This window comes from Chelonia mydas, chromosome 17, assembly GCF_015237465.2.
Source record: "Chelonia mydas isolate rCheMyd1 chromosome 17, rCheMyd1.pri.v2, whole genome shotgun sequence".
NCBI lineage: Eukaryota > Metazoa > Chordata > Testudines > Cheloniidae > Chelonia > Chelonia mydas.
Window position 1 is genome coordinate 1,442,399 of NC_051257.2, and position 23,830 is coordinate 1,466,228.

Sequence of the window (23,830 nt, forward strand, 5' to 3'; positions counted from 1 at the left end):
CCATCTGTGCACTAACCCATGGTTGGAGCATACATTTTTTCACTTCTCTCTCCAATTCATGTGAATTTGGGGCTGAAAACTGGAATCCTGCTTATCCGCAGAATAGACACAGGCTGGGGAGCAGGGTAAGCTTGCTTCTCTCCCTGACCTGGAGGAACCATCTCTCAGGGGAGAAGTTTCAGAGTAACAGCCATGTTAGTCTGTATTTGCAAAAAGAAAAGGAATACTTTTGGCACCTTAGAGACTAACCAATTTATTTGAGCATAAGCTTTCGTGAGCTACAGCTCACTTCATCGGATGCATTCAGTGGAAACTGCAGTTTCTTCTGCAGTTTCCACAGTATGCATCCGATGAAGTGAACTGTAGCTCACGAAAGCTTATGCTCAAATAAATTGATTAGTCTCTAAGGTGCCACAAGTACTCCTTTTCTTTCAGGGGAGAAGGAATTTCAGTCCCTATTTGTAGACCTTGGCCTCTGCTGAGGCTGCCAATAAATGCCAATTCCAGCTGTGACTTTGATGACATTGGCTCCTGGCCATTGAGAACTGGGTTTAGAACTCTTCCCCCAACCCCATTTCATTAAACATCCACCCAACAATTCTGCATTTTTGATGCCAGCATGTCTCAGCTGAAGCCGGGCTACAGAATGGGGCAGGTCAGGTCCCCCCACATCCCCGCTGTTCCTATTCAGTTTGATATGCACTCTGTTATATAACTGCCTTTACTTGGAACAGGAGAGGACAGGGAGTTTGGCTGGAGCTGAGAGAACTGGCGTAGAGTATCACTCCATTCCCTCTCTGGTGTCTAGTCAAGTTCTGCATCAGAATAGTTCAGAATGCCAACTGAGTTTACAGTGCAGACAGGACCAAGTGAGCAATACCCTGCTAACAGGATGGGACAGTGGTAATGCCCTGGGAATATCAACAGCAGCCTTTGAGGACTCGGTGAAGAGCTGTTCGCAAACAGTGCTTTCCACACTATGGAAGCGGCTTGAAAAGCTCCAGAGAAGTGGTCTGCAGCACTCTGTGTAACTGAAGCAAGAGGGGTTAGAGCAGCATCCTGTCCCCAACCTTCCCATCTCTCCTTTCCCTGATGAAATCACAGCTGCTTGTTAATGGAGGCAGGGTGCAGGGGAGCCAACACAAACTAATGCTTCTTGGAGAAATGACAGGAGGGCCTGGGGCTAGAAAGGACAAAGAATAATACAGCAGGTGGCAGCAGCCTGCACTTCTCCCACCCTAGAACTCCAGCCCCACAGCCAGGCTTGGGGCATGGCTTAGTGAATTGAGTGGCTGGTGAAAGGTGAGGGATCAACAGCCCTGCAGCCAGGCAGCTTCCATTCATTTCTACAAGAACAGGCTAGGGAACAGCAGGGCAATTCCCCTTCCATGCACTGCCACCATCCCACCAGCCTCGGCCCTTTGCTGGAGGAAGCATTGGTGGGGTAGGAGGGTTGGTCAGTGTCCCTGCCTCACTCACCTCTGGGCCTCTGCAGGGATTGCCCTGAGAAGTCAGTTCAAACTGGAGGAGGTGGATTTATTCTGTGGACACCCATGCATTAGGAACTGCTCTGAGACCTACATACAAGCCAAGAAATCACCATCCAAAGGGAATACCTTGCCGTTTCTACTGCTCCAGGTGGCATCTGAACCAGCAACTCAGGAGCTGTTTATCCAAAGTCACCCCAAAATGCAACTGACAGCAATAGAGCTGGACTGTTTTAATTAAGAATGTGCCTGTCCATTTGAGGCACACTTCCCTGGGGTATCTGAGTCCCCCACCTCTCACCTGAAAGGGTGGGTGATGCTGTGGGGAGTTACAGGGTCATGGCCAAAGCAGTTCTTTTATTTTCGTACATCTCTGCAGCTCCCTGGGCCCGGCCCTCTACTCATGCACAGGCAGAAGCCAGAGGGAGCCTGCTTGAAAAAGCAGAAACCAAGCCCCACCCAAGCCTGCAGCAACGTGAGTGTCCGTCCCATAAGGAAAGGGGAAAGGCTAGTTCAGGACAGAGAATTCTTCCCCCGCACACCAGGTCCTTCGGCAGGGGCAAGACTTCAGCACAAACCCACGCTCTGGCTCGCCCTCAGCTCCAGCTGGGACAAGCCCACCCAGTGGTTCACCAGAAGCATGAATTCTTTAGAGACAAGGGAACGGATCTGAGGTGGAGAAGGAATTTCCCCCAGGTCAGACTGACAGCGGTTTTCACCTTCCTCTGCAGCATGGGCTGTGGATCACCTAGGCATAGCTCATCTACCCAATGGCTTGCCATTGTGGGGGCCTGGGCACTGGTGGCAGCGCGGGCTCTGCCTGGGCAACACCACAGCCCCTCCCCAACTGGTGCTGAGCTGCCTCTGACCTGTACAGGCTGGAAAGCCCTGAGGAAGACATGGTCAGACTTTGGAATCCCAGAAGCTGTCGGGAGTCTCCCCCGCTTAAGCCTTCAGAGACAAGCAGCCCCGGACACCCTCCATCCCTGTGTTCAGACATGGGAGCCGTGGCCACGCCTGCACGAGACAGTTACACTCTCCTACCTGGGATTATCAACAGAACATTTTCATTCCCTTTTGGATGAGAAGGCAGAACAGACAATTGCTATTTACTGGTTTAAACCCAACTGACTATATTCTCCTCATCTTGTACTCTGGCTCTTGCCAGCAACAGCTGGCCATGCCTCTGCTGGTGCTCAGATGATGACACAAGTGGTCTGGGGCTTTTTTAGTTCCCAAGTGCTATTAGTTTGCTGGCTGATCCGTTATTTTTTAATCTGTGCCACTTATCAGCGGGGGTGCGGCGACGTGGATGTGTCTTATCAGTGGGGGTGTCAGTGGGGGTGCGGCGACGTGGATGTGTCTTATCAGTGGGGGTGTCAGTGGGGGTGCGGCGACGTGGATGTGTCTTATCAGTGGGGGTGTGGCGACACTTGCCCGCCCCCTGGGAGGTGCTGCTGATTTCCACGCCTGTTGGAGTAATTCAGTCGGTAAGCAAATATGAATGGGAGCAAGATAAAGTATCACCCACTCTTTGACAATTGAATTCTTTTATGAGCCCAGTCCTAGTCAGCAGCTCTCTCCCCCAGGGCACATCTGAGCCTGAATGTCAGCAATATGGAGTTTACAGGGGCAGCAGGATGTCAATGTGGTAGATGCTCAGGGTCGTTACATTGAGAACAGACTCAGTACAAGATGATAAACACAAATCATTAAAAGTCCCTTCCTGCTTTTCCTGTGGAGGGAGAGTTTCTCTTAGCCCCACTGCAGGGAGAAAACCAACCGCAGTAGGACCCTGCAAGAGACAGAGCCCTAAATAATACAGAGAATTAGACACACAACGAATAACCAGGAGGCCAAGGGCTCTGCTCCTTGGCCTGTGCCAACCAGTGCAGGAATAGTCTCTCTCCAGAAGAATTTAGAGACAGACTGGTTCCTTCAGGAGCTGAACACTGTGTGGTAGAGATATTGAGGAGCCCCAGCGCAGTCCATCAAAGCTCAGCATGATAGGAGTCAGTCTTCAACAACTCACTGGGTTTCATGAAGATCCCCTCCATCACCTTCCAGTTGTTGTTCTGGTTGGAGTAGGACATGCCATGGACTTCCTTTTGGCCATGGATAGGTCGCCCATACTGCTCCCCAGTCACAGACAGGAGCATGTCAGTAGATGAGTGCTTGAACCGTACCTCGCCATCCTGCACCCAGTAGGTCCCACTGCACAGAACAGTCCAGTCATCCAGGTAGTCTCCCTCGCCATCCTCCCCAAATGCGCTGACTTCCTGCAAGAGCAGCAGAAGGAAACACCATTTAAATGGGCCTCTGAAAACTTCCCGGGGAGACAGAGTGAGCCGCACAGAGAAGAGCTAGAACATGGAATGATTATATTCTTGGTACAGGTTATATATTAGCCTGAAGAAAAACCTCCAATCATGAGCACTGAGCAGGGATTTGGGCCTTTGGATCAGAATTAAGGAGCATACCTCCATGTCCCCCTTCTCCTGAGGAATCACATCGTGTCAGATTTGCAGGACTCACACAGAGAACAGCTTCCCACTGGAAAAGGGGGCAGGGACCTGCAAGTACTTGCCTTTTCTTGGCAGTGACTTATAGACAAGTCTCTCCCTGCTGCAGTCATTCACACAACACCTTTCTCCTCTCTCAGGCGCACAGAACAGGGTAGCCAGTGTCACTGTCTCAGGGAAGCAAAAGCCCAGTTCTCAAGCAGACAGGTCAAGATTTATCCTGTCCAACCCCCTCAATGAAGTACTGACCACTCAGTGAGCCGAGAAGTGTGCCAAGGCTGATGCTATACCATAGATCTCCCCACAGAGGAGGGAAATAAGTGGGAGCCACTCCCGCAGCTGTCTCCACACAACTCTAACTCCAGGGATTACCTGGTTCCCTGAGAGAGGCGATGTGAAGTGATGGCTGTGCAGGTTTCGCCCTGTGTTGATGTGGGTCAGCCGGATGGACTGCCCACATTTCACAGGAGTCCCCCTCTCGCAGACCGTGGATGTCTTTCCCCGAACCCTCCAGTAACTGTTACTGTCGTCCACAGCAGAGACGCCCGTCACTGACTGCTGCCCGCTACCTGCGTGAACAGAAAAGAAGTCAGAGAGCGTGCAACTTGCCCACAAATTCTTAACTACTGCAGAAGGCAAGAAACACTCCAGAAGGCTGCAGACAGACTTCGCCAAGAGCAGGAATTTGCCCGTCAGGCAGTTTGAGTTCAACAAAATATTTTGACCTGCTGGGTCCCTTAAAGCCCTGGTCTACACGGGGGCGGTCGACCTAAGATACGCCGACCTCAGGTATGCTATTCGCGTAGCTGAAGTTGCGTATCGTAGGTCAACTTACCTGGCCGTGAGGACGGCAGCGAGTCGATGGCTGCCGCTCCCCCGTCGACTCCGCTTCCGCCTCTCAGGAGCTGGAGTGCTGGAGTCGATGGGGAGCGAGTTCAGGGATCGATTTATCGTGTCTAGACAAGACGCGATAGATCGATCACTACGCACCGATCCAGCGAGCACGCTGTAGAGCAGCACGCAAACCAGGAACAGGAGCACCTTCCTTCCAAAGGCTTTTGGGAGCCACACAAACTGCCCACGTGCAGCCAGAGTACAAGGCGGGCAGGGACCCCAGGTTGCGCCAGAGGAGACAACATACCCAGCCTTCAAAAGAACTTTGGGGGGTAACAAGGCTCCCAGAAGCCTGCCACAGATGCAGATGTTGTCACAGGGTGGATGGGGGAGAACAGATTCTGTACCAAAACTATAGATTTCTGGGATGGGAGACCAGGCAAGGGACTCAGTTCCAGACCAAGCTCGGGACAATATGTAGCAATAAGGAAGTGATGGGAAGAGAACAGGCGAGAAAGCGCTTCAGTCCATGGAGGCAGGTCCCAGTCCAGGTGTGGGAGCCAAGCCAGGTGACCAGGGTTGGGGTGGGCGGGAGCCAGGCCAGGCGATTGGGGCTGGGGGGGCGGGAGCCAGGCCAGGCGATTGGGGCTGGGGGGCGGGAGCCAGGCCAGGCGATTGGGGCTGGGGGGGCGGGAGCCAGGCCAGGCGATTGGGGCTGGGGGGGCGGGAGCCAGGCCAGGCGATTGGGGCTGGGGGCGGGAGCCAGGCCAGGCGATTGGGGAGGGGGTTCCCGGGGGCGGGAGCCAGGCCAGGCGATTGGGGCTGGGGGCGGGGGGGGGGGGCGGGAGCCAGGCCAGGCGATTGGGGCTGGGGGCGGGAGCCAGGCCAGGCGATTGGGGCTGGGGGGGGCGGGGGTTCCCGGGGGCGGGAGCTAGGCCAGGCGATTGGGGAGGGGGTTCCCGGGGGCGGGAGCCAGGCCAGGCGATTGGGGCTGGGGGGGGCGGGAGCCAGGCCAGGCGATTGGGGCTGGGGGGGGCGGGGGTTCCCGGGGGCGGGAGCCAGGCCAGGCGATTGGGGAGGGGGTTCCCGGGGGCGGGAGCCAGGCCAGGCGATTGGGGAGGGGGTTCCCGGGGGCGGGAGCCAGGCCAGGCGATTGGGGCTGGGGGGGGGGCGGGAGCCAGGCCAGGCGATTGGGGCTGGGGGGGGGCGGGAGCCAGGCCAGGCGATTGGGGCTGGGGGGGGGCGGGAGCCAGGCCAGGCGATTGGGGCTGGGGGGGGGCGGGAGCCAGGCCAGGAGACTGGGGCTGGGGGGGGGCGGGAGCCAGGCCAGGAGACTGGGGCTGGGGGGGGCGGGAGCCAGGCCAGGAGACTGGGGCTGGGGGGGGCGGGAGCCAGGCCAGGCGACCGGGGAGAGGGGATTCCGGATGGGGGCCCGGCCCGTTACCGGATCCGTAGCGCACGTCGTGCGAGTGGAGCCGGACGTTGTGGCGGACGTTGAGCAGCTTCACTACGGAGCCGCAGGTGACCAGGCCGGGCTCGGAGCCCGCCGCCGCGCCCAGGCCCACCACCAGCATCAGGAGCCGGGGCCCCGGGACTCGCCACCGCCGCATCCTCTCTACCGGAACCGGAAACCCACCCAAGCGGAACCATAGAGCAGTGCCCTCCGAGCCTGTCGTTCCCCTGTACTCTCCGCGCCTAGAGAGGCAGGAAATGCGCCTGTGGGCCGGAAGCGGAAACATTCCGAGTGACGCTCTGAGCGCCCGGAGGTCGCGGCTCTTCTGCTCCCACCTATCTCCGCCGCAGCGGCGGCCTCCATTTTCCTTTCGGCCCTGAGCGGCGGCGGCGAGAGTTTCGGAGCCCAGCGGGTAAGTCCGGGCGCCGGCCCTCCCGAGGCCGGGCGTGGGGGCGCTGGCCGGGCCTCTGGCCTGGGGGCCGGGCCCCCGTCGCTCGCGGGCGTCTCTGCGCGGCCGGGCAGCGGCGGGCGGTGGGGAGGGTCCTCCTGGGCCGCCGCCCCATGCCCCCGCCGCCCCATGCCCACGCCCCTCGCTTTCCTATCGCCCCCCCCGCCGCCCCCCCTCTCGCTTTCCTATCGCCCCCCCCCGCCGCCCCCCCTCTCGCTTTCCTATCGCCCCCCCCGCCGCCCCCCCTCTCGCTTTCCTATCGCGCCCCCCCGCCGCCCCTCCTCTCGCTTTCCTATCGCCCCCCCCCGCCGCCCCTCCTCTCGCTTTCCTATCGCCCCCCCCCGCCGCCCCCCCCTCGCTTTCCTATCGCCCCCCCTTCCCTTTCCTATCGCCCCCCGCCGCCGCTGTCCCCTCCCACCGCCCCCATCACAGTTGCCCTGTGGGCCCTCCCCTCCCCACTCTCCCCTCCTCACTGTCCCGTCTTTCCACCATCTCTGCTGCCTCCTCCCCCCACCTCAGCACGCTCCCCCGCACGCCCCGTCACCCTCCTCGGCGCCCCCGTTCCCACAGCCCGCGTGTGGCCATCAGCAGCACACTGGTCTCTGTACGAATGGCCACCACACACCGGTAGCCCTGGGAATGCTGCAAAGACGGGACTGCAGCAGCTCCTCGCCCCGGGCGGAAACGCTGGGGTATATTGGGGTGTTTGGTGGGGAAATGAAAAGGCACCCGGAGCTGCAGTCGTGACTCACTTTCCCTGGGTTAGAGGCCTGCATGCTTCTCCGCCTGCTGCACATGGAGCTGAGAGAACCTGTTTTCCAGGTACTGGGCAACAAAATCTGAGTCATGGCTGTAAGCAGCAATGAGGGCTTCTGCATCAGCTTCATGCGACCTCTCTGTCCACCGTTCATTCCAAAGGATGCCAGGGCACTTCATCACTGCGCAGTAGGGTACCAGCATTGCTGTGGATGGATGTCACCCGGCCCAAAAGGGAACAGGAAACAGCAACTCAGGGACAAACCCCTCCCCTTACAAAAAGGGCCTTGTGGTCTTTAACATTAGCAGAGAGGTTCTGTCTTTTAAGACAGTGGTTCTCAACCAGCGTACTTAGAGGTCTTCTGGGGGTACATCAACTCATCTAGATATTTGCCAAGGTTAACAGCAGGCTACTTAGAAAGCACTAGCAAGCTCAGTAGAAACAAAAATTTCATACAGATGACGATTTGTTTATACTGCTCTGTATACTGTACGCTGAAGTGTAACTACAATAGTTGTATTCCAATTGATTTATTTTATAACGATATGGTAAAAACGAGAAACTCAGCCATTTTTCAGTAATAGTGTGGCTGTGAGACTTTTTTATGTTTTTTGTCTGATTTTGTAAGCAAGTAGTTTTTAAGTGAGGTGAAACTTGGGGATACGCAAGACAAATCAGACTCCTGAAAGGGATACAGTAGTCTGGAAAGGTTGAGAGCCACTGTTTTAAGGCATTACCCTAAGGGACCCACAGATTAACCCTGTGTTACTGACCTTATCTTTGGAAGGATACAGAGCTGAGTTGCGCTTGTTCTGATTTGAACCTTTGGTTCCAGAGACTCTAGGTGTTTAAAACTTGCTATGGAAACCTTTGCACTCTCCCCTGCAGGAGCTTCATGCGACCTCTCTGTACACCTTTCATCCCAAAAGATCCCATGGCACTTCATCACTGCGTGGTAGGGTACCACCATTGGTGTGGATGGATCCCCAAATAATACCATGAGTTGCTGAGCACTGCTAAGTGTTTCCTTCGTATTCTGTTGCTTGGATATTTGTAGTTACAAATAGCTAGTTTTCAAAAAACATTAAAAATTCCACTCATTATAACAAATAACTAAAATTTGGCTACCATCAGAACCCACAGTGGTACAATTAGGTAATAGTCCAAAGGTTGTCAGTGACTTGGAAGGACCGATCGATAATACAGGTACTACTAGCAGCCAGATGTGTGATAGCTTGTTTTTGGAAAAGGACCAGTCCCCCAATATTAGTATCTTAGAGAAACAAGGAATATGGTATTGCAATGGGGAAATGGCAGTCTTGTATTAGGATCAAGCACATTTTACAGTGTAAGGTTACTGTTTATGGAGTCTGAACAACATAAATATCCAGATAGCACTATGAGTTTGGTCAAACAAATGAGTCCTTTGAAGGTAATCAATCCTAGGGAATAGGCAGAAGTGGAGGAGAGCCAGGGGACCCATACAGGGGGGACACATAGCAGCTGGGTATGCTGTACATGATTCATAGAAAGAAAAATAATAGAAAAAGGGGATATTTCTGGCCACCTCACACTGGAAGTCAGACTCACTGTTCATATTTGGATAATATGTGCTGGGGACTGTGGCCTAAACTTCTAAAGTGGTATTTGTGTTGTTGCTGGGTAGAGGTCTGAGGCCCCCTGGAGTCTTTGCATTTAAATAATGTGGAATTAGAATGTGAGCTGGGAGTTATGAATAAGATTGATCATACTCGTGTGGCAATATGAATTTACTAGGTCAGTGTTAATAGGGATCTGTATAATTTAAATAATTACATCTTTTCAGTTCAGATATGTTGATGAAAAAATATCTATTTAAACTACTGAGCGACTCTGAAAATCATAAGCTCCCTTAGGAGAAGTGCCTTTTATTTTTTAACCTGATAAGGTGATTTGAAGCAGGAGACGCTTAGATGGAGTTTGGCCTGGCAATTGCCTGTAGTGGGTTATAGGCAATTGCCAGTTGACTATCAGGATGAAATTTCTGCTGTCACTACATTTTGTTGGAATAATATTGTGGTGTTTCCACAGGCTAGAGCCAGCCTGAGTGGCAGAGTGGTATTTGTGATCTCACTCTTGGATTTCCTGGCATTGCAATCTGTGGATTAAATGTATGGAGGGTGGAGTGGCGACAGGGTCATTTAGATTTTGTAATAAAAACCAAGAATTGCAAAATCTAAACTAGAAATCTGTACTGGTGTTTGGGTAGTGCCTGCAGGCCCCATAGTGGTAGGCACTCTACACACCTGCTGAGATATGATCCCTGCACGGAGCTGCTTAAAGTCACAATAGACACAGGGTGGGAATAACAGGTAGAGATCCACATTCCAATTTAAAAACAATGAGGAGGACTTGTGGCACCTTGGAGACTAACAAATACCTTTGGGCATAAACTTTTGTTGTTGTTTTTTTCTGATACAGACTAACACGGCTACCACTCTGATTCCAATTTAAATAAATCTTGTTTGATTTTGAGCATTGCCCTGCAGTTAATTGCCCTTGAAGGATATTTTTGTCCAAGGTGCTGGTCTGGGTGCGCCATGGTGGTTCAGTGTGATGCTTTCTTAGGGTTTAAGGCCAGAAGTGACCATTGTGATCAGCTAGTCCAGGATTTCTCAACCTTTTTGATACTAGGGCCTCTCTTTAGCGCCATCTTGTGGAGCTGCACATACACACATGCCCTTTTCTGGTAGCTGTTTAAATACAATGACTAAGGCGTACCTCTTCCACTGAATGCATCCGATGAAGTGAGCTCTAGCTCACGAAAGCTTATGCTCAAATACATTGGTTAGTCTCTAAGGTGCCACTAGTCCTCCTTTTCTTTTTTCTTTTTATCTCTTCCTTGTGAGTCTGAGTGGTGTATGCCCCCACCGTGTACTCTGGCATTATTTTTCTTTCCTGAAGCCTAGATTGGCTTTTTCTCTCTTCTCCAGCAATATTTATATTCTGAAGCTGTTTCTGTAATGGAGTGGCTTCTGGCCAAGAGGAGTGTCGTCTTTTTGGGGAAGGAGACATCATCTTAGCTATGCAAATACCGAAGGTTATGCTGTCATGTCCCGACCCCCACTTCTCTCCTGTCCCCCACGTCACAGCCCCCATCCTCCAGGCAGAGGAGGCGTAGCTGAGATGTTCCCTGGGACCTCTCGCCTCTGCTGCTTTGCTCTCCCAGAACAAGGCACTGTGAAGTGAGAGAAAATGCCAGTGTGCTGATATCTGTGCCTGTAACATTCTGACTCTCTGCAGTGACTCACTAGTCACAATATTGGTATGTTTTTGTCCATGGGTTAACTTCCGCAGAAACATTTGTGTACAGTATTTGCAGAGCTGTGTCTGCCACAGCACTCATGTCCATGTGTGTTTTGTTAAGCAACTAGGAGATTGCTGGGTCGATTGCATTAGTGGCTGGTCTTGTACAGGTGTTTCAGTGCTGAAAGCAGCAATGGCCAAAGCGATTCACACAGGCCTTATTGGATATCCTGGCTTTCTTCAGCTAAACAGAGATGTAACCCACAGCATGTGATGATCTGGCTTGAGCTGAATGGCCTGATCTTAGTTAGCAAGACCCATAATCTCTGCATTAAAGGCAAGGGTAGCTGCTATCTGCTTTGTTTTATTCCAGTTAAGGGCAACTTGTGGGTTCTGGAAAGTTGTCAGGGTGGCCTTGATCTGAGCAGAATACGAATGCCCCCGGCCCAGCCTTGTGTTGCTTTATGATGAGAGAAGGGTGGGTTCTGTGTGAGTCTCAAGGCAGGGGACTGGCATTTTCCATCACCAGCTGTCTAACTTCACAGTGCTGCAAAGTGCTGTTTCAAACCCTCAGTAAGAAGTGACATAACGGATATTCACAAACTGCCTAGGCAGGGTGTTAAAATAACCAAATGCATTTGCTAAAATAAGACAGGAAGAATTAACCTGTATTCAGTGCTAAGGAAGGTCATATTGATGTCTCGCTATGGTATTAGAGTAACTTCAATCTCAAGACTCATGCATCCAGCAGATTACTGGTACACCACAAACAGTGACTTTAAATAAATGATTAGGTTTAGTCACACACCTCCACAAACACTAGCCAAGTATTTCTGTACTCAGTTACCTTGCTGCATTCCTGTTACCTTTAGCCAGCTCACATAACTCTTTACCAAGTGTATGATATCATCCTGGTCATGGGTTTCCAGTGCTGTGAGCGGAATATAATTAGCCTCAGGAGTGCCCACAAATGTAATTGTGGGCCCTAGAGGCCTGTCCCTATGTCAGATTAGATGCAGTTTTGCACATTTCCCCAGGATTCTCTAGTATTTCAACATTCCCCAGTGACAGGCAACTCTGTGCCACCCAGTCTCCAGCACACTCCCGCTTGCCATTTGACATGGCATCCAGTGGGATTTCAGTACTAGTTTGAATGAATTTCCATACTCAAGGCAGAGTGGAGGATGCTGTATTAGTGTATATCTGATTCCACATCTCCATGGCAATAGCCATGCTCAGTTCTAGTTCCCATGCTAATTAATCTCTGCTTACTGCCATTCACACTGTTTTTAGAGTGGATGATGCTGGAGCTGGAAATGGCCAAATATCTCTAAATGAGTGGCTATTTTGGAACTGGGTGCAAGAGTGCATCCAGGAAATGAGCTGCTACTTCTCAGTTGTAGTGCTTCTGCTCACTAGACAAACTTGAATGGAAATGTGCACAAGGTGATGATGTGTGTGGAAGCTGCTGGAACATGCAGTGAGAAGTTTGGGCTCAGAATAAAAAGTTAGAACAGACAGAAGGTTGTGGCATGCTGCAGAGTTCAGGGGGGCAATTCTGCCATCTTTGCAGCTGTCTTAAAAGGGTCAGTTCTGGGCAGAGGGAGTGAGGCTGTTCTACTTAGAAACTTAAATGTGTAAAAGCCGTTCGGCCTGCTGTTGCTTGTTTTTGTAATTGTTTGTATTTCAAGAGGCACTTACGAGCAGATACTCCGGAGAACTGTTTGTGGTTGGTTGACACACACCTACATGCAGAAGTAGGGATGTCGGTAATGTAATGATACATGATACGGCTGTATTATAGTGTTACACAGTTCATCTGAGGTAGTTGGTTCGATAGCAATGTACAAAGGCATATTTAGATGTTTGTGGCCTTACCATCTGGGAGAGCGGCTCAAGCAGATATCGTAGGGATTGTGTGTGTGTCATTGCTAGAAATACAGATGCTGGGGAGGAGATATTCTGTACAAGTATCGGTATATGAGTGACAGGCTGATGACTGGTCAGGAGGTGGAGTGATGTCATTCTAGCCCGGGGCAGTTGCTATTTGTCCATCTCTAGTATGTTGTAGAGGGAGTGCTGGCTCGAGCCCAGGAGTCCCCAGATAGCTTTGGGATTGTAGAATCTGAGCGGTGAGCTGCTCATCTCTTTAATGTCATGTCTTGTCTTTACCATATCTCTGTTGTGAGATTTCCTTTTGTGAGACATAGGCTGATGCATTTCCTTGCAGCTTTTAATGTGTGTGACAGTTTGGGTAGGACCTCCAGGGATAGCCTAGGTCGTGGTCTTATCGAGGAGAAGGCCCAAGATTTGCTGTAAGCAGCCATGTTGGTGCAATCGGAATGTCTAGACTTGGGGGCAGCCCCAGCAGCTAGATGGGGATGTGATTTGCCCATATCCCAAGCCAACAAAGTCAGATTGTCTTGTGTGTGATTCCCTTCCACTGGCTATCATTGGGCAGGAGGGTGGTGGTGCTTTGTGAGCATTCTGGAATTCGTTTGTTCAGCTATCCTTCCCTAGGGGGCCATGGAATTCTGCTTCTCATAGTTTTTTACATGTATGCATCGTATCTATTTCAACACTGAGTTTGGAGATTAGTGCTTTAGATCTTCCTCTTCATCTAACCCTTCTCGATCCATCTCCAGAGGCAGTGTCTGGTCTGCCTCCACACCAGGGTGCTAGCTGGAAGAATTATCAAATCGTTCTGTTGTCTCAGTGTTACTTTGTGAAGCAGTGAGTCAATTGGGAACGATGGTGAGTTGTAAAGCCACAAGTTCAAAGGAAACAAAAATAGTAAATCCAAACCACCACTATGGACATGTGGTTTGTCCTTGTGCTGACCTTGACTCTCCCTTTGCTTCCGGAAGCCACATTCTAATGCAGTGGCAGTCAAAGGGTCTGGATCCTGGAAACAAACCTTAAAAGTCCTCGTCTAGTGCCTTCATTTCGATCCTACCAGTGAGTCCTTTTACTGTTCTCTGGCAATCCGTAAACATTCTAATCCAGAGCAGGGTTATTGTGATGCTGTGTAACTGTCACGCTTTGTCACATCCAGGCTCCTAGTGCATTCTGTCCTCTGAGGCCCTCTCCTGTAGTAAGTTTGCCATCTTTGGCTCCTGGAGCTCTGTGAACAATGTGCTGCCTTGTTTGTCCAGGCTGGTAAGCAGCCAGTCAGCAATATACCCTATCAGGCTTCTCTAGCTTTTATTTCATTAGCCAAGTGTGAAGTTTAATCCTGTTAAAACCTTAGTTGAGGTTGTATACCTCATAGGTTTCTGGGCAGCGATCAAGTGGTGCTGCTTTTCTGGATGCGACAGGAGCTCAGCTCTGTAATGATGGTTGCTCCTGTGATTTGGCTGCTCACTCAGACCAGGTTAAAAGCCTCTAGAAGCTCTGGGCTGCTGTCTGATTTGCACAGTCCTTGGCAACTGGTGCATTCATGCAGGATGGATTATGGGTTATTCAGGGGGCTTCATAAATGGTTTGAAATCCTGTTGCCTTAACTCTCTCCCTGTATTTGTGACTCCTCGGAGTACATTGTTTTTTGCTTCCTTGGCTGGTTGTAAGTGGGATTTCATGTTTGCCAGGTAGTTCTCTGTGGAGCGGGGTGTGAGAAGCCAGAGCCATGTCTGATTTTGTAGAGAGCGAGGCTGAGGAGTCGGAGGAGGAATACAACGATGATGGGGAGGTTGTTCCGAGAGTAAACAAGAAATTTGTGGAAGAGGAAGATGGTGAGTTTGCTTGTCTGTCATCACGCTCATCTGCTTCAGCGCTCTCAGCATGCCCTGAGCAGTCATGGCGGCTCTTCCATGTTTCAGTGCGTAGCAAGGTTCCTTCTCATCACTGCGGGGCGGAGGGTTGTGGTGTGAACTATATCCTGCCACCAGGCCATATAAGGCAGCACTCTCCTGAGAAACAGACACACAAGTGTGTCCTGTGCTGACTGGGAAATCTTGTCTCCATGGAGAGAACTACCAGTAGTCTGCAGTAAGAGCGGCCACGTGCGGCGTTATGCTGCTATAGTTCTGTCGGTAAATTTCCCCGTGTAAATAAGCCCTCAGTGCTTTTTTGTTTAAAGGATTTGATCCCTAGTTATTCTGTTTAGCATCCTATATCTGTGGGGAACACCTGACAAAGCCATGGCATAATGAGCATAGGAGGGCAGGCTCTAGACAGTCCCATACAATGTTTTAGTGCTTTTCTTCCTCCAAGCACTTGGAAGCGTATTTTCTATTCCCAAGTACCAAATCACCTGCCATCAACATCTAGAACCACCTGATGCTACCCAATAAAGCAAAGGAATTCCCCAGACACACACGCAGCCCCTCCATTCCCTCTGCAGAGAGAGCTCCAGTGAACAGGCCTTGGAGCCAGCTGGGAAGGTCCATGAACTTGAGCTTTGTTTGAGGGGGAAGAGCGGGGGTTCCAGAATCTCTGGCCTTCTGCTCGTTGCAGCCTGCCTCCACGGTTCAGACGGACAGAGCTAGAGGCAGTCAGCTAGGGTAACCCAGCTGCTCACTGGAGACTAATATTCACTTCAGCGCCACAAAATTGTTTCAGTAATGAGACCTGCTTGTAATTCTGTTCTCAATGCAGACAGAGCCCAGTAAGGCTGTTGAAATGCTGGGCTTTTGACTTGGGCAGGAGTCTGCTTTGAGTGCGGGTTGAAAGTGTTTAATTCTGTGACGCCCCCGACCCCCATGGATAAGCTGAGAGAGGAGCTCATTGCAAATAACCTAGAATAGTCTGGGTGAAGTGTCCTGAACCCCTCTAAAACTTGTATTACTGCCCATTTCAGATGAAGAAGAGGAGGAGGAGAATCTTGATGATCAAGATGAGCAGGGGAACCTAAAGGGATTCATTAATGATGATGATGATGAGGAAGAGGAGGAGGAGGAAGAGGCAAGCGACTCTGGCGATTCGGAGGACGATGTTGGCCACAAAAAGAGAAAACGCAGTAAGTTGTGTAAGCTTGGCTCTGCGGCAGGCAGTGCGGTGCAGTACATACAAACACACGTGTCCTGCTGGAGCTGTGGAGTGGGGAACGGGCTTCTCCGTGTCCTCCCAGGGTCTGATGCCTGAGCAGTAATGGGGTTAGCTCAGTCTCTGTGTTGTGCACTGACCAGTAATGGGGAGTTAACCTGTCCCTGCTCTCTCCTGCCAGCTTTCGACGACCGTCTGGAGGATGACGATTTTGACCTCATTGAAGAGAATTTGGGTGTCAAAGTCAAAAGAGTGAGTTCTTTTTTCATGCCAGTATTTTGCATGGTGAGCTGGGACCTGGACTTGGGTTAGTAAGTAAGAGGGGGAAGGTGGGGCTGGAAAGTTGAGCCCAGCATGGGTGTGTTATGTGCATTGCTGTATGAGCACTTCTGCAGCGTGGAAGTCAAGGACAGCCATGGAGGCCAGGCCTTCAGTTCTCCCAGCCCGAGGGTGAGTGCGGGGGTGTTGGGAAGGTAGAGTTGTGGCCCTCAGAGTGATAGGCAGGGCTTTGACCAGGCCCGGGGAGGTCCTGCACACATGATGGAAGGCACTGGTGTGCTGGTGCTCCCCATGGTTGGGACACGTTGCCGTGGGGTAGGGAGTGTTCGGAAGGGTGGGGAGGGCTCTGGTAGAGAACATGCTGCATTTATGTGGTGTCTGTGATGACAAGGACCTTATGATTACTTCACTCTTGTAGCAAAAATTCAGGCGTGTGCGAAAAATGTCAGATGATGAGGATGATGAAGAGGAGGATTATGGGAAGGAGGAACATGAGAAGGAAGCCATTGCTGAAGAAATCTTCCAGGATGGAGAAGGGGAAGAGGGGGGCGAGGCTGTCGATGCTCCCATAGCTCCCCCAGAAGAAGAGGAAGAGGATGAGGAAGATGAATCTGGTAGGCATCAGTGGCCTATTGCTTCAAGTGCTTTCACTCCCTGCACTTCAGGCCTTGTGCGTATGGAGGCTTTGTCTGTGCCCCGTGTTTGGGTGGAGGAACTGATTGCTTCCAGGGTGGGAGTGAACTTGCTGCTGTTTGTGCTCTGCACCCACCTCCCAAACCAAGTGTACAGCCATGGGGTACAGATGTGGCCAGGCTGTGGCTAGGGAAGAGAGTTGTTTAGAGTTGCTGTTCTTCTGGCCTCACTTGCCCCTAGAATGGTGGTAGTGACAGCTTCAAATGAAGGGAGCAGAGTACCTGTCTCTGGGCATTTGATCGCACAACTTCTGAGCCATTAGGCCCCGCTGCTGCCGGAAGTCCTCCCTTAGGCAGCAGCCCAACATCACTGGCCAGCGGGAGGGGATGGACTGCAAGTATTCCTTCCATTGAACCCAGTGACTGATGTCCCCCAGTGAGGCTTTCTTTGGCTGTGGTGGCTTTGCCTTGCAAAGCTCTCTTCGTCTTTGGGAGTGTGGGCTTAGCGCTGGCTGATCCCTGTAGCTCAAGGGGTTAGAACTTCCCCAGCAGGCACCTGTATGGTACGGGTGGCTTGGCTAGGTTAGCACCCAACAATAGCTGAAACCTGGAGCAGAGGCTTGTCTCCGTGGCTGCCTGCGTACGCGCTGTCAGAGCTCTGCATAGCCTAAACTCCGTTCTGTGTCCAGACATCGACGACTTCATTGTGGATGATGATGGGCAACCTCTGAAGAAGCCAAAGTGGCGGAAGAAGCTCCCTGGCTACACGGATGCGTAAGTAGAAGCAGAGGTTTGTGGGGCGGCTGCTCAGTTTCCTCAGCCCTCACAACGGCAGTCTGGCCTATTCCTCCCTGTCCCCATGTCATCACATTGGGACCCTCCTAGGGAAACCAAGCTAAGATGAAATCCAGGGCCTAGAGCAGGAGTGACTTTGTGAAGTGCCAAATCTCCCCTCCCTTGCAGAAGATTTTCCCCTTTTTTGCGGGGACGCTGACCAGTCCTTTAGCAGAGGCATCCCCTTGCCTCCCTGAGCCAGGCCCATCCCTTATCTGCATCCTCCTGTCCGAACTGGAACCTCGGGAGTGCCATTCCTACTCACGTCACCCAGTGCTGGGGCGAGGCACTCCCTCGGCCTGTCACTTTCCCAGTTCCCTCTGAGAGCACGGCAGTCATTCTGGGCCTGAAGGCTCCTCTCTCAGGGATAGTGCTGCTGAGAGTACCAGTTGTTTAGCTGGTCTGGAGAAAGTGCTAGCTTCCACTGCTCTGGGCAGACTTGTTCTAGTTCCACCAGGTTTATTTCCCTGCTTCCTGAAAAGGGCATTGGGGGCAACTCCTCTGGTAAATGAGAAGTCCCTGTCATTGGGCCCTGGCCATCACAGGGCAGTTCTATAGTGCCCATGCTTTTCCTGGGAGGGGACAAGGTCTCCCTTCTAACGATCTTGGGAGCAAGTTAATTGGAAATTGATTAGATACCTCTTCTTTCCGCACAAAGCAGCATGTGCTGTGAGTGAAGCTTCATGAACTATGTACATATCCAACCCATTCCCTGCCATGCTGGACTAGAAGCTGTGAACCGTGAGCACAGGTGCCATGGTATGCTCACCCAGCGAGAAGGGTTTTCAGGTAACTTGGGGGTTAATGAAGTTTTGTCTCTCCTCCAGTGCTTTGCAAGAGGCTCAGGAGATCTTCGGCGTGGACTTTGACTATGATGAATTTGAGAAGTACAATGAGTATGATGAGGAGCTGGAGGAGGAATATGAGTACGAGGATGAGGAGGCTGAAGGGGAGATCCGTGTCCGACCCAAAAAGACTGCCAAGAAGCGCATCAGTCGACGTAGCATCTTTGAGATGTACGAGCCCAGTGAGCTGGAGAGCAGTCACCTGACAGACCAGGACAATGAGATCCGCGTGACCGACATGCCAGAGAGGTTCCAGGTGAGGGTTCCATGCTGCTGAGAGGGCCTCCTGGCCGCCAGGGAGAGCTGATGGCCTGTAGTGCAGCTCTTTGGGGGTGTGGCCTGACTGTGGGATCGGATCTTTGTTCTCTTATCCCTGTGTGCTGGTGCTGAAAAGGCAGGATGGGAGCTGCAGTGTGTTTTTCCTTGGCCACTGGATGACTATGTTGCCCGTGTGGTGTGAAGTACAGTTCCCCAGCTGCCAGCCAGCTATGCCCAGATGTCCCTGGTGCTGGATCCCATCCATTATGGCTCTTCCTCATGAGAATGGAGATTAAAAAGGGGAGAGAGAGAGAGAGAGCTAGGACTTTCCAGACTTGTCTGTACCCCAGCCTAACTAATGCAGGACATTTCCCACAAGACATTTTCTAGTGTTTAATATAACCTCCTCTTCAGTGACCCTAGCCGTTGGCGCTTTCGCTACGTCCAGCAGTGAGTGTTCCATAGCCTGACATATCTCGCACTCGGGAATTTTCTTGAGAGCCAGACTCAATTTTCCCTCTTTTAATTTCATCCCATTGCCCAAAGCCCTGACCCTCTTGGAACATTCAAAGTTCTCTGCCCTCCCCCACCCCCTGGGTGTCTGCATCCCTGAACCTTTGGCAGACATTTGTACCCACCCTCCTGGGAATGAAACGCATGAAGCTGCGAGGGACCTTTTTCTTTTAAATATTGAATTTGGTTTGGTTGTTTTTTCTTCAAATCAGTGGGCCCTGCACATGGGAGTGCCATGTTCTTCTTGGGGGAAGAGTCATGGGGCCTAGCCAGACTAGTCGTGCCCTGCTACATGGTCATATTACAGGTGGACGAGGTGGGGGAGATTAAATGCTCAGAGGAGCTGAGAGAGACAAGAATCTGATGGCACGGTCACTGGCGCTTTGTCATCTGTGCGGCTCCTGCAGGGGTAGCGCTAACGTGGCCGGTGACTTTGAAGAGGGCTAGACCCACGGGGTACAGAGTGATTGGAATAGAAGAGGCCATGGCACAAGTGGTTTAGGAGCCTCTGGTTTGACTGGCAGTGGCACTAGTGCACCGCTTGCAGAATTTTCTGCCAGTGATTCCCAAAAGAGCGAGCTGGTGGTGACCTAGCATGAAGCTGGGCACAGGTAGGTCCCGGAGTCCAAAGATGCATGCTTTGAAAAGCTGCTGTCAAGAGAGCCCCTAGGGTGCAGGCATTTTTGAGACCTTCCAGGCATGTGTGGAATGAAAGGAATGGTTGTGGGCCCCTCAGAACCGATGTGTAATGCAAGCCACAGGTGATACATGGCCCTCTCTTCACCCTGCCTTCCCACACAGCTGCGCTCCATCCCTGTGAAGAGTGCTGAAGATGATGAATTGGAGGAAGAAGCTGACTGGATCTACAGGAATGCCTTTGCCACACCTACCATCTCGCTGCAGGTAACAGGCTTCTCCTTGGACCCCGGGTCTGAGGTGACTACTGTTCTAACTCTCCAGCATGCTTTGCTTGGGGAAACTTCCTGGACTCTTCTTGGAGTGAGGTGGTACCTAATTTACTGGGACCCTTGATGCCTGGGTTCCTTACCTATGTAGTGGTGAAACTGGAAGAGGATGGGGGATAGGACACCGGAATTGTTTTTGCTCTGCCACTGATTCTCTCTGGCGTTGGACAGGTCACTTTTGCAACTGGCTCAGTTTCCCTCTGTGAATTGAAGGTGGTGATGCCTTGCTCAGGGGGCCCTGAGGCGTTGTAGTTCATAAAGCTCTTGGAGCAGTGCTGTGGGTATAGTGAGTATTATTCATCATCAGCTCTCAGTCACCTCCATCAGATGCTTCATCCGAACTGCACTTGAGCTGTAGCTCACGAAAGCTTATGCTCAAATAAATTTGTTAGTCTCTAAGGTGCCACAAGTCCTCCTTTTCTTTTTTCAGGGCTAGAATGATGCTTTGGGCTCTCAAACCAGTATCTGTTAATTGGGGACATCATGTTCCCTTTGGCTGGGCCTGTCTCCCCATTGACAAGGCCGGCCCGCCCAGCGTCCTGGGGAGGGGGCCGTGGGAAGCGCTAGACATGATATTCCCTCTTTCAGGAAAGTTCTGATTACTTGGACCGGGGCCAGGCCAGTAGCAGCTTCAGCCGCAAGGGGCCCAGCACCATACAGAAGATTAAAGAAGCCCTGAATTTCATGAGGAATCAGCACTTTGAGGTAGCTCACAATTCTGCAGAAGGGTTGGGAGCAAGGGTCTAAGCTAGTTTTGCCTTGGAATGTGAAGGATTAATGCAGCGGCTGCCAATGTACTGGGCCAATGGAAAGCGTTCACGTGGGCCAGCACGAGCGGGGACAGCACCGGGTGACTTGCTTTGAGCGCACCTGGCCTTGCAGGAGCCAGAGCATCTGCAGGGGAAGGCTGGATGAAGATTCTGTAGTTAAGAGGCGGGACGAAGGGGTAAATGGTGACTCGACCTCCAGGGGCTGTAATCTGTAATCCACGCTCACCTCAGCCCAGACTGTCACCTGCACTGCTACCTAAAGACTGAGAGCCCCTTTGGTTTACTTTTGTGGGAGTGGAGATGGAGGGCAATGCCTGGGGCTGTCAGAATCCCGCACATTGGGGTTGGGCTAAATACGCTGCCATAGCAAGGCAGGAAAGGGCAGCTCCACACAACCCTTGTGTGCTGCAGTCCCGGAAGCTTTTCCTCCCCACCATCTGGGGTAACTGCATTTCTCCGCACTCCTGACTGCCAGTAGTGGGTCTGTCCTTGAGGGGGGCACTGATGGGTCTCATTTCTCACCTAGGTCCCATTCATCGCCTTCTACCGAAAGGAGTATGTAGAGCCGGAGCTGCACATCAATGACCTCTGGAGGGTCTGGCAGTGGGATGAAAAGGTGAGGGGCAAGGGACTTGCTCTAGAATGCTGCTTGCCTGAGACTTCAGCAGACGCATTGCACTCCCCACCCATTGTTAGTTCATCAGCAGTTAGGCAATGTCTCTGACCCCCGGGTCTCCTAGGTTTATCCAGCCCCACGTTGGTACGCTGCAGCCCGTTTTCCTGACACTGGAGACCAGGCCGTCCCTTTTCTTGGGGTTCTGCTACCATTTGGCAATGGGGAATACCTGGCTGGGAAGGGAGGGATTGCCCTGTTCTCTCTCCTAAACTTGTCTGTGGTCTCGTGACTCTTCCAGCAGCAGCAGCGAGCCAGGACCTCCTGGTGCGCTCTGTCCAAAGCCTGCTCTGGACGCAGGTCTCCGAGCTGAGACTTGCCGTGCCTACCAGATGTGAGCTCAGCTGTCAGAGATGTTGTCTTGCTGGCAAATGTTCTAGTAGCAGTAGCGGCCAGGAACCTGCCTTGGCAGCGAGATTGGAGGGGGGGAAGTAGCAGTGAGACAGGGCCACAAACAGCGGGTTCCAACCAGAGAAGGGTTCGCGCACACTTATTTCTGCTACCGTGTTACAGTGGACCCAGCTAAAAATCCGCAAGCAGAACCTGACCCGTCTGTTTGAGAAGATGCAGGCCTATCAGTACGAGCAAATCTCTGCTGATCCGGACAAACCTTTGGCTGATGGGATAAGGGCGCTTGATACCACTGACATGGAGAGGTATGGTCCCATAACCTTTTGTGTTCTTATACAGCATCTTTCACCCCCAAGTGGCTTACAGACTGATATGCGCGCTGTCCAAAACGGGATCGCTTCCCCCCCACCCTGAAATGCAGCTATCTCTGGGGTGAACACGACCCACTGAAACTACAAGTGAGTTCAGGGCAGTTTTTATGTGCTGTTTGGGAGGCATCGAGCACTGCAAACTATAGGGATGATGTTGCTGGAGTCTCCCAAACAGCAGAAGTAAGCACTTTCTAATTCCTGAAAAGGCCAGCAAGAACTCTGGTGCGAGGGTGTCCCTTGCTTTACTTTATAGCCATCGCATCCCAGCACCAAGCACCTTTTCAGTATGAAATGGTCACATAGCAGCACAATGCCTGTCTGTTGCAGTCTCTCTGTCTGAGCTGCCCTGTGAAGCCAGAGAGATGGGAAACAGACTGAAGCTTCCTTGCCTGTAAGCATTCAGAGGGCAATAACCGGAGTTCTTCCTCTGCCAGACTAATCCACCACAGAGCTGGTTCCTTGTGCACGGGTCCCAGCTCAGGGCCGCACGGGAATGACATGCTGCCTTTGCACACTGTAGGCTGAAGGACGTGCAGTCCATGGATGAGCTGAAGGATGTGTATAACCATTTCTTGCTGTACTACGGGCGAGACATCCCCAAGATGCAGAATGCTGCCAAAGCCAGCCGAAAGAAGCATAAACGAATGCGGGAGGATGGTGAAGAGGCCGAAGGTTTGTCCCAGATGAGTTCGGCTTTTTGCTCTTGTGACCTTGGGGCAGCTGGAGCTGCTGCTTTAAAACGATTGTGTGACATTTAGAGGCAGCATGCGTGCTCCTCCCTCAGCCAAGCACATGCCTGCACAGGCGTGTGTGCGCATGATTCACCGAGCCCCACCCCCTTGCTCCCTTCCATCTGAAATGAGCTCTTGATCTGTCACAAGTCTTTCTAGGGATCCCTGCCCTTTGCAACTGTCCAGGAGACTGAGCTCTGCAGCTCAGTAACCTAGACTGGAGCAAGTTGCAGCCACCCTCATCTTCAGTCTGCATGTGCAGCCTGTGGCAGCTATAGGTTTCAGGGTCGTCGCAGATCAAACGAGAGCATTGAATGCTGGGAGTTGTATTCCAGCAGGCCCCACCTCCAGTATTTGAAGATGCGGGTGGCTTTGGGTCAGCCACATTGTGGAATTCTGTAAACCAGCCATTGTCAAGCTGCCCCTCCATCAGTCCAACCCATTCATAGCCAATATGATCCCAGGCGACATCCTACATCTTCTCAGGTGCCAGAAACCCCACATGCCCCTCAACTAGCTGCCAAGACCGCCAGCTTCTCCTGACACTGTAGGAATGTGGGAACTGCCTTTCCTAAGGCAATTACGGGCTTTCACTACAAAGTTCTGCAGCATGCTGAAAATTAAAATGGCAGAAGCAGAGAACAATTGAACTTACTGTCAGGTTCCGTAGCCTACTGGTACAGTACTGACTGTTCAGTGCACCTGTCCATTGGTCAGCGGTCTGAAGCTGCAGCAGATTCTCCAGTTTGGAGTGTCCCAGAATCCAGGGACCCTGGGGCAGGGGCAGTTCCAGCTTGCAGCGGAGTACACAGGACTCTTGCTGAGTCAGCCAGCACTGC

General features: G+C 52.0%; 2 protein-coding genes across 5 annotated transcripts in view; one reads left to right on the forward strand and one right to left on the reverse strand.

The window, feature by feature from the left end:
- Positions 1 to 3,020: 3,020 nt before the first annotated feature.
- On the reverse strand, positions 3,021 to 6,626 carry SDF2 (stromal cell derived factor 2). The gene is made up of 3 exons (XM_037880188.2): positions 6,288 to 6,626; positions 4,382 to 4,578; positions 3,021 to 3,766 (listed from the first exon to the last, which is right to left on the reverse strand). Exons 1-3 carry the CDS (start codon positions 6,580 to 6,582, stop codon positions 3,479 to 3,481), a joined length of 780 nt encoding a protein of 259 aa, XP_037736116.2. The 5' UTR covers positions 6,583 to 6,626; the 3' UTR covers positions 3,021 to 3,478.
- The window catches only part of SUPT6H (SPT6 homolog, histone chaperone and transcription elongation factor), a 40,412-nt gene continuing 23,154 nt past the window's right edge, over positions 6,573 to 23,830 (forward strand). Inside the window, exons 1-12 of one of the 4 annotated variants that reach the window (XM_037880184.2) lie at positions 6,573 to 6,708; positions 14,374 to 14,517; positions 15,585 to 15,743; positions 15,951 to 16,021; positions 16,467 to 16,662; positions 17,370 to 17,454; positions 18,342 to 18,615; positions 19,932 to 20,033; positions 20,684 to 20,800; positions 21,392 to 21,481; positions 22,052 to 22,194; positions 22,781 to 22,932. In XM_037880184.2, the coding sequence (XP_037736112.1) occupies positions 14,412 to 14,517; positions 15,585 to 15,743; positions 15,951 to 16,021; positions 16,467 to 16,662; positions 17,370 to 17,454; positions 18,342 to 18,615; positions 19,932 to 20,033; positions 20,684 to 20,800; positions 21,392 to 21,481; positions 22,052 to 22,194; positions 22,781 to 22,932 (1,495 nt within the window). In that variant the 5' untranslated portion in view covers positions 6,573 to 6,708; positions 14,374 to 14,411. Of the gene's footprint in view, positions 6,709 to 13,644; positions 13,745 to 14,373; positions 14,518 to 15,584; positions 15,744 to 15,950; positions 16,022 to 16,466; positions 16,663 to 17,369; positions 17,455 to 18,341; positions 18,616 to 19,931; positions 20,034 to 20,683; positions 20,801 to 21,391; positions 21,482 to 22,051; positions 22,195 to 22,780; positions 22,933 to 23,830 lie in introns of those variants that run through there. The other 3 variants (XM_037880186.2, XM_037880183.2, XM_037880187.2) reach the window with 3 other exon arrangements.